The sequence below is a fragment of the Amblyomma maculatum genome, chromosome 1 (assembly GCF_055883805.1).
Source record: "Amblyomma maculatum isolate TAMU_Amacu chromosome 1, ASM5588380v1, whole genome shotgun sequence".
NCBI classification, from domain to species: Eukaryota; Metazoa; Arthropoda; class Arachnida; order Ixodida; family Ixodidae; genus Amblyomma; species Amblyomma maculatum.
The window spans coordinates 144,143,034-144,152,134 of NC_139344.1; the positions used below are offsets into that span (position 1 = coordinate 144,143,034).

Consider the following 9,101-nt stretch of genomic DNA (forward strand, 5'->3'; position numbering starts at 1 on the left):
ACCTGAGAGGGTTTGAAATCAACAGTCCCCTGTAGAAAGGTATCAAAGGGATCCGCGACGGAAGAGCGGAAAGAACCGGCATTAGGGGCCTCCGACACAGAATAGTTGGCGGGAAAAAGACCCTGTTGTCGCGAGATGAGAACGGATATAGAAGTGGCGCGCTTGCATCCTCGTCCTCGCCGGCGGGGGTTGCAAAGGAGCGGACATCGTACGTGCTCAACTTAAAGTTGAAACCATTGGCTCCATACAGCGTGGGCCGGGCTCATCCGAAGATCCCCTCTCCTCGACCGTCCACTTCATCTGCACGGAATGGGAGGCACCGACTTTCGTGGGACGTCTTTGAATCGACGGTATAAAAGATGCGAACAAGTCGATGGTACGGCACTATTCTCATAACGCTTGCCAAGGACAGACTGGAGCAGCCATGTATACTCTCGTAAGTATACATATATATGCGCTTTGCTGTAGGACAGGCACATGATGCAACGTTTTTAGTGCCGCACTGGAATACCGCTTTTATGTTCGCAGATGGTGCAACTCCAGGTGTGGTGCATTCGCAGTGGCGTTGACCACCAGTGCGGATGTATCTACGGTTACGTGGTTAACTTAAATAGAATGAACCGCTTTACTCTTGCGCTATCGCTTATCAAGAATTCATAGTGTTTGTTGAGAATATTATATTTTTTTTGTGAGCGATACCTCGAGAGGAGAGCTAGTGATCATAACTTGCGACAACAAGAGAATTGCTTGCTGGTCTCGTCGGCGTACACTCAGATGCGCTTTCAAGGAGTGCATGACGGCCCACCTGCATCTTTTTTCTAGCTATATTTACTAAACAAGCTCGCTGTCTAGTGCGCTTCCAGTGTTTGTCGGGTAGGAATAACTCTATCTTTAAAACACAAATCGTACCTGTGATGTTTTCGGCTATCTTGTGTTGTAGTAGTAGTTGCGTAATGTTTAAACTGCGCTCAAACTCTGGTGAGCCATGGCGCTGCAAGGCTGTATAAGCGGCTCCTTTGACACGCTTTTCAGCATTACTCTGAGCGCAGTTATATTTGGCGGCCCTTGCGTTATGCAGCTTTTGCTACTCTCGACGCTTGTGGCGTGCGCCTACTCCGGTGACGTAGGAGGCCTCGGCTACGGCTACGGACCTGGCCTCGGCGCCGCTGGCTTCGGCGGCGCTGGCCTTGGTTACGGCGGCGCTGGTCTTGGCTACGGCGGACTGGGGCTGGGAGGTCCCGGCCTAGGAGGCGTCGGGTTGGGGGGCGTTGGTCTTGGAGGCGTCGGGCTTGGAGGCCTCGGTGTCGGAGGCGTCGGCCTCGGTGGTTTCGGGCCAGGGCTTGCCGTCGGCGCCGGGCCCCTGCTGGCTGCGCCAGTAGCAGCTCCCGTGGCTGCGCCTGTTGCCGTGGCAGCGCCTGTGGGCGTTGCTGCACCCGTCGCTGTCGCGAAGCCCGTGGCAACAGTGTCGTACGTGAAGCAACCCGTGGTGCGCGTTGGCTATGTCACCAAGCCCGTGGTCAGTTACGTTAGGCAACCAGTGGCTTCTGTGACGCATACCATCAGACCCGTGGTCACCTACTCTGCCGGCGTCCTTGGAGCTGCTGCCCTGGGTGGTGTCGGGGCTCCAGGCTTGGGAGGCCTTGCTCTGGGTGATGGCCTTGGCCTCGTAGGCTTTGGAGGTGGCTTTGGACCTGGTGTTGTAGGTGGTCTTGCCGGAGGGCTTGGAGGTCTTGGTGGACTTGGAGGCGTCGGAGGTGTTGGAGTTGGCCTCGGAGGGCTCGGAACTGGAGTTGGTAGCTATGGCTATGGACCTGTTGGTGTCAAGAAGGGCTACGGCCGGCGTCGTCGCCGCTGAAGACAGCGTGGACCGTGCACTGGCGTAGCTGATGCGTGCGTGATGGGCTTGTCCTGTACGCGTTGTGCTAATGTCCACATTGCACTTGCTACATTTGTGTAAATGTCACCCCCTCATCTTGACCATGGCATGACTAGTCGCGAAATAAAACATGGTGATCTCCTGTCACAAAAAAGACAGTTTTCAGCCCCATTACGTCTAGATTTGATCTTGGATGTGCTTCATTTGGTTAAGAATCAAGGAAATGAACCGAAACGGTACCAGAAACCTCGTGCTCCACGAATAAAGCTACAAAAGGAAATCGAAGGATCTGAATCAAGTTGGGAATATATAGCTCTCTTCAAAGAAAATAAAACGACGAAAATAGATAATGAGCTGAACCTGAATGAATTCCCTTTGTTTATACTTGTGTCGTCCACATTTTCTTACCGAGATACCATCCCCGCTATTGTGAAGAAAGAGCAGACCGGTAAAGAAAGTAGAACATTCAAGTGGAACAAAAAAAAAAAAACAATTTTGTAGGACAGTTTAGGATGCCACAAATGGTTCATTCATCCTTGTTCAAGTCAATAATGAGAATTACGTGTGTGAATACACTGCATAACAACAAGAGAGTGTAGAATAGCTGTATGACGAGCCGCTGTTTTGAACATCATTAAGTTTGTTCTATAAGATGCCATCAGACGTCAGGAAAAATGTGATTCTTTGCGCAAGGCTAACACTATGATTGAGCAGTAAATTTAAAACTGCGGTAGAGATTTCCATGCTTCACTGTCATGCAGGTGCATTAACTCTTTGAACTAACAAAAATCTATAATAAATCTTCTTTGCTCCGTATTCGGAGCGATTTGGAATGAAGCCAAAAAGTTGTGAATTTGAAACAGAAATAAGTCCTAAAGATGTCTAGCGGTTTATAATCAAGGACAAGGTCCGATAGAGTTGCCCTCGAGCCGTTATTCAATTCCGAAAAGTGGTAGTGGATGTAAAAAGAAATTAACTGCTATCATAAATACCCCTTATTTTTTATTATATTATTGTGTCTGATGGCTATTATTCTAGCAAATGTTCATATTTATTGGGTAACTTGAGGCACAGGGTTGGATACATCTAAATTATGGTTCGTAGTAGCTGTATCGATTAAGAAAATGGTTGTATTCCCAGACTCAGCGTCCTAAAATTAGTTCATTTATGCAGAACTTGGAATTGATTGATCGTATTATTATTCCCATTTGAAATAAGGTCATGGTGCACGCCGCCGCATAATCTATCTTCTCAGGCTTATAATTAATTGTTTACAAGCAGTTAAGCGCCGAAAATTTCTTTACATCTCTGTAATAAACGGACAATGTCCGTGGCAACACTTCACTGCATGCGTTCTCTGCAGCATTTTTCGGTTCTCCAGATGACTTTTACTATTTTCTACCGTGGATTTTTTCCCGCTTTTACCGACATCCGTTATTCCGAAAGCCTCATAGTAGGCTTACAGAGACACTTGCCTGAACTCAGCAGCATGTCTAGAAAACGCGCTCACTAGTTTTCTTACTATACTTCCACGGCTCGAGCATGAATAAACTTGGGACAATTTCAGTTTTCCTGAAATAACCAGCTTCTAGCGCATGTTTGTGGGTTCGATTCATCCATGGCTGCGGCGTTTTGATGGAGGCGAATAACGATAACACTCTTAGGCTTATCTATTAGTGCAATTTGCAATAACGCTCGTTATATCTTCATATAACGTTATAGCTAACGGAGAGATTGCGCTTGAGCGTTTTTCGCTCTGCAGAAGCTATTAATAAATGCTTGTGGCACATGCAACAAAAAAAAAAAGTTATATGAGCAGGCACCATGTAAAAACGTCGTCATTCTGCCACTCGACTGAAGAAGGAAGAGCAGCATGGACGTTTTTCACTTAAATAAATAAATAAATAAATAAATAAATAAATAAATAAATAAATAAATAAATAAATAAATAAATAAATAAATAAATAAATAAATAAATAAATAAATAAATAAATAAATAAATAAATAAATAAATAAATAAATAAATAAATAAATAAATAAAAATAAAATGATTATAGAAAGTCCAAGCTGTGCAAGCGAAGGCTGATTTGCGAAAGCGCCAGTACAGAAAGAGCTCAAGAAAGGTGTCCCTTGCTCACGATACGCTATTGATAAATGACACGTGGTTCGTCTGGAAAGAAGTGAAAAACGTCCATGCTGCTCTTCCTTCTTCAGTCCAGTGGCAGAATGACGAGGTTTTTACATGGTGCCTGCTCATAGAACTTTTTTTTTTTTTTTATTGCATGTTGCGCAAGCATTTATTAATAGCTTCCACGAGGCGAAAAACGGTCCAGCGCAATCTCTCCGTTAGCTAGAAATAAAAGTCATACTCCGCGGTTTCCCCGTGTTATGGGAAAAACGTTCTTGGTTCTTTTTAACATCAGTTGACCGCAAACATAGGCGTTTAGAGCTTAAACGAACCGAACACATTTGATTCGGATGCAGCTGGGCTAACAGTTTGGACTATTTCCCCCTGGAGGCAGCAGTTTACTTGTATCCGCGGCAGCGAACAGTAGCTTAAGTAGCTCTCCTAAAACGTGATTTGCGCGGTGTAGTCCCACCCGCGAATTTCTCACATGCGCAGAAAGCTGACGTGACGTCAACCGGAGAGTGTCGCCACTGAAATTCGGCCGCTCGCTGAGCTTCGCGCCAGGCCGCAGCACCTTTGTTTAGCTGCTTTGCGAAGACTGGCACGCATGAAAGGGCGCGTAAAAAAGACAGAAAAAAAAAGAAACAGAAGATGACACACACTAGCGTGAACTTTCAGTTTTGTTGAAAAACAGACAACATAATCCACGACCGACAGAAAGGCAAAAAAAAAAATAATAATAATAATAAAGCGGTACCATATCGAAACTAAGTGAGACGGCCAAATCATTACAGTGTGCAAGCGCAATACCTTTAAAAACAACCTGATCGTTGAAAAAGACTCTAACAAAAACACAGCAGTAACTCACAAAAAAAAAAAAAAAAGAAAAGACTAGAACCACAAAGAAAGTATAGAATGAAAAGAAGAACCTAAATCGCGAAGCGGTGCCTGTGGCCAGCGAACCGAAAACAGCTGAGCGCCGCTTAGAAGTCATTTGGCATGTCGCTGGTCCTGTTCAGAACTTTGGACATTTCGGCGCTGACGAGTACTTCACTCACTTCCGTGCCCGCGCTTCTTCCGTTGTTCTTGTGCGTCAAAACTTCGAGCTCGTCACGCGGTGTTATAAGTTTGTGCGGTGGAACCTTATCTATAGAGAGGACATCACTTATGAGGAGTGTCCACTGCTACTGAATCACGTCGTCAAGGGAGCATCGCTGATGTAAACCATCTTGGAACACTCATCGTCGACGGACTCGACGTTGTGCACGAAGTAATATACTGGGCTGCCCTGAGGGAATTTGCAGTTGCCGCTCAGTTTTCAGCTGACAAGCAGACGACCAACGTCCGCGTTCTCAATAAAAGTTAAGGGCGTCCGCCCTAAGAAAGCTACTTCGTCTTAACAAGCAATCACTGTTCTTTGTGCGCATTGCCACATTACTAAGCTTCATCAACTGAGGCAACACCATACACACATCCCCCCCCCCCCCCCCCCCACGCACACACACTCCTATCGTACCTCAACCAAGTCAACGTGCCTAACGTGGCTTAGCCGGTAGCATCCCTGACTAGCGACCAAAAAATCGTGGGTTCAACTCGCGCTTAAAACATGGCAGTTATTAGTAAAAGTCTGTTTTAAAAAAATGATTGAGAAAAAACGCCGGCTTTTATTTCGCATTTGTACTCTTGTTTTTTATTACTTTAATTTCCCCCGCCGGGGTGGCGCAGTGATTACGGCGCTCGACTACTGTTCCCAAGGGCGCGGGATCGAATCCCGGCCTCGGCGGCCGCTTTTCGATGAAGGCGAAAAGCAAGGCGCCCGTGTGCTGTGCAATGTCAGTGTACGGTAAAGAACCCCAGGTGGTCGAAATTTCCCAAATCCTCCACTACGGCGTCTCTCATAGCGTAAGTTGCTTCGGGATGTTAAACCCCACAAACCAAACCAAACTTTAATTTCAGATCGAATGCGTGACATCGCGCGTGACGCGAGTCTCCTGACAAAGCAACGCCGCTGCTCGTACGGCATCAGACTTGCCCTTAACGGCAAGCTTAACGCTTTCGCATAAAAAACAACCACAAAAAAAAAAACAATACTTGAGTTCATCTTTAGGCATTTCAGGGAGGACCATTCATTTATTCGAACCTCGCAATCATTCGGACAATTCTTCCAGTCAGTTAAAGTCCGAAATAATGAGATATAGGTGTTTTGCGCAAGGGACGATAAATGGTAACTATAATCTTACGCGGGATAACTAAAAAAATATATATTATCAGCTAGATCACCCTCTGCAACTAAATGCAGCTGGTAACTAATTAGGCCCATATACTACCATTGCAAGGTCACAAACAAGTGCTGTGGTAAAGGCAAGAAAGGTTTGCTGTCAAATGGGACACGAATGGTAGTGACGTACAAAAATTGCGTATTTTAAGATAACCACCTGCTACAAAGATTGCGAGGGCTCTGAACCATTGGAAAAATTGCTTATCTGTAAAGATAGCCACGTGTTACAAACGTTGCGAAGGCTGTGAACCATGGGATGACAATATAGTGGAACCTATTTGCGAATCTTCGATGTAGGGCCTGATCAGTTTACTGCTACGGCAGAAAAGATTCTCGGCGATAAAGGGACATTTCTTCCCGGAAGCGACTAATAAAGCCCTCTGAGAAAGGGATGGTGACAAATCAGGGGGCAAATTCTAAAGTCATTTTCGTATGAAATGCAAGAAAGCATGTCCCGCTTTCTTTTCTAGAAATTTAATTGCGAGGCCACTATGCAATATTGTGAGATATTATTGCCGAAATGTTCAAGAGGTACTCCAACCTGGTGATGCAATGCGCAGAAAAATTTGTGTCAAACGTTTGTCCTTCGCTTGCATCCAATTGTTAAGATCTGTTGCCGTAGAAAGCAAATTGGGGAAATTTAGGATGATACCTAAACATCCATATCAAAAAGCTACGAGTATCCCGATGGGAGACATGCACGTATATTGGCTGCTCGTCTGAAATTTTACAATATGTGAAAAATTACATCGAAAAACGACTTCGCGAGGAAAAATGTGCTTGTCCAGAATATCTGGGCCTTATCGATATAGCAGCCTGTGGGGGCAGGCTCGCAGAAGTTGTAATCCTGAACAGATATGAACACATCGAAAAACCTATGTGCACTGCAGAACCTGCACAGGACAAATGTGATGGCATGAGCGGTTTTAGAGCTGCTGTTGTGACGCTAGGCGCGCCGTCCTATTTTGTCTACCTTTTATTGCTTATTTCTTACTTTTTTGGAACTTTTTATTAATTTTTAGTTTTATTTTCATTTTTGAATGTTCTTGTTTCAATTATTTCCCTCAACGCCTTCCGACGGTTCCACAATTTCTCTTGTTAGTTGGTCGTGGTAGTAAAGAGAAACACTGCTCTCATGAAGTGACCCGTATGGTGAGTCACCGACACACTCCTAGCAGTGCAGCGCCTTATGGCTATCTGTGTGACTGCGCATTTACTTTTGTGCTCCTTTTGGTGCACATTGATACATTTGCTCGTTTGGCCTTTATCAGACTTACATGACAGTAGATTTTTCAAGTGTATAGCATTGAAGTGGTCGTCACAGCAAAACACCGTTGTCGGATGTAATGAAATTCCCTGATTTGTAGAGATGGTCGTGATGTCACAACCCCCTAATTCTTCATGGGAAGATCACACGTACAGCAAGGCAGTTAAGACGTCTCTAAACAGCTAGCCTACTAGGCTGTAGTGTCATTCCACTGTAATTATGTAGTGCCTGTGACCAAAGAAAGGAAGTTTCTCTGAATAGAAAAAGAGAAAAGCCGGTCGAGAGCGGAATTGCACTGCTGTCCTTTCTATCGTGAGCCAGGTGTGCTGCCTCTACACATATGAACGACACTTTTCCTTATACTTTTCCTTTTTTTTTCTTTCTTCTCTGACCTCACAGAAAGCAGCACGGCATTAAAGCAACACTTAGTAAATTAGCGCCGATAATTAATCACTTTCTCTGGATAGAAATTGTATCGAATTGTACTTTTTAGGGCGCTTAAGCGTCATCCAAAGTTTTACCACCCCGCCGTTGTGTCTCAGTGGTTACGGCGCTCTAAAGCTAATCCTAAGGATGCAGGCTTATTCCCGGCCGCGCAGATCGCTCTCCGATGGAGGCAAACGCAAGGCGCACGTGTGCTGTGCGATATCAGTGCACAATAAAGAAATTAAGCGGGCCGAAACTTTCGGAGCCTTCCACTACCGCGTTCCTCATAGCCTAAGTCGCATTGAGAAGTTAAACCCTACGAACTAATTTAAGCAATTTTTTCTTACATAACACTTTTTAAGTAACGACAGGAGACGTAGCCCTGCTTGTGTTTGATTGTACAGCCAGACTTTCGCATTTTAGAGCGCAACTCTTAGGTACCCGTTCCTGGCTTAAGTGATGTCACAGTCAGCGTTACCAGTGGGCAGCTATAGACCATTTTACGGAAGCAGCCCAGCTCCCCAATATGGCAACGCCCTTCGCCCTTCCGTAAAATTGTCGATACGGCGCCCACGGAGACGCCCTATAGCAGTTGGAACAAGTAAACCTAGAGGGCGAGATTATGCTCGGTCGGTCTCCCACGAGACGCAAGATTGTCACGTAGTGGTGACAAGGCCGTTGACACCAAAACAAGACACAGGCTTGATGTTACTGAAATTACCTGTTTATTGGGCCGACTTGCGCCCGCAAAAGAACTAAGCAACTCGGCGGTGGCGATAGCAAAAAACGTGCTCGTCGATCGTGGAACAAAGAATGCCCGTCACACTCGTCAACGCTCAATTTAAAGGCTGCTCAGAACAATCTAGATAACGTCGCAATTGCTATCAGCACAAGCTGGAACATTGTAGAAAGACACACGAGTGGACGGAATCTTCGGCACAGATCTCGGTGCATTTTGCGCTACAACGAAACTGATAAAGGTGCGTCTCGTGACATCGAGCAATAACAAAACAAAGAATACAGAACTGATACGCGATCCAGAATCCGAGTGATAAGGCCGCACGCCGGTGGCTGTTCAAAAACAACAAATACAGTTTTCAAGGTTTCACGGCATTACTCCCCCCTT

The 9,101-nt window shown here is 45.4% G+C and overlaps 1 protein-coding gene across 1 annotated transcript; it reads left to right on the forward strand.

Moving 5' to 3' along the window:
* The first annotated feature begins 359 nt into the window (after positions 1-359).
* LOC146204222 (uncharacterized) lies at positions 360-1,855 on the forward strand. The gene is made up of 2 exons (XM_084586280.1): positions 360-436; positions 1,079-1,855. Exons 1-2 carry the CDS (start codon positions 374-376, stop codon positions 1,853-1,855), a joined length of 840 nt encoding a protein of 279 aa, XP_084442406.1. The 5' UTR covers positions 360-373.
* The last annotated feature ends 7,246 nt before the right edge of the window (positions 1,856-9,101 follow it).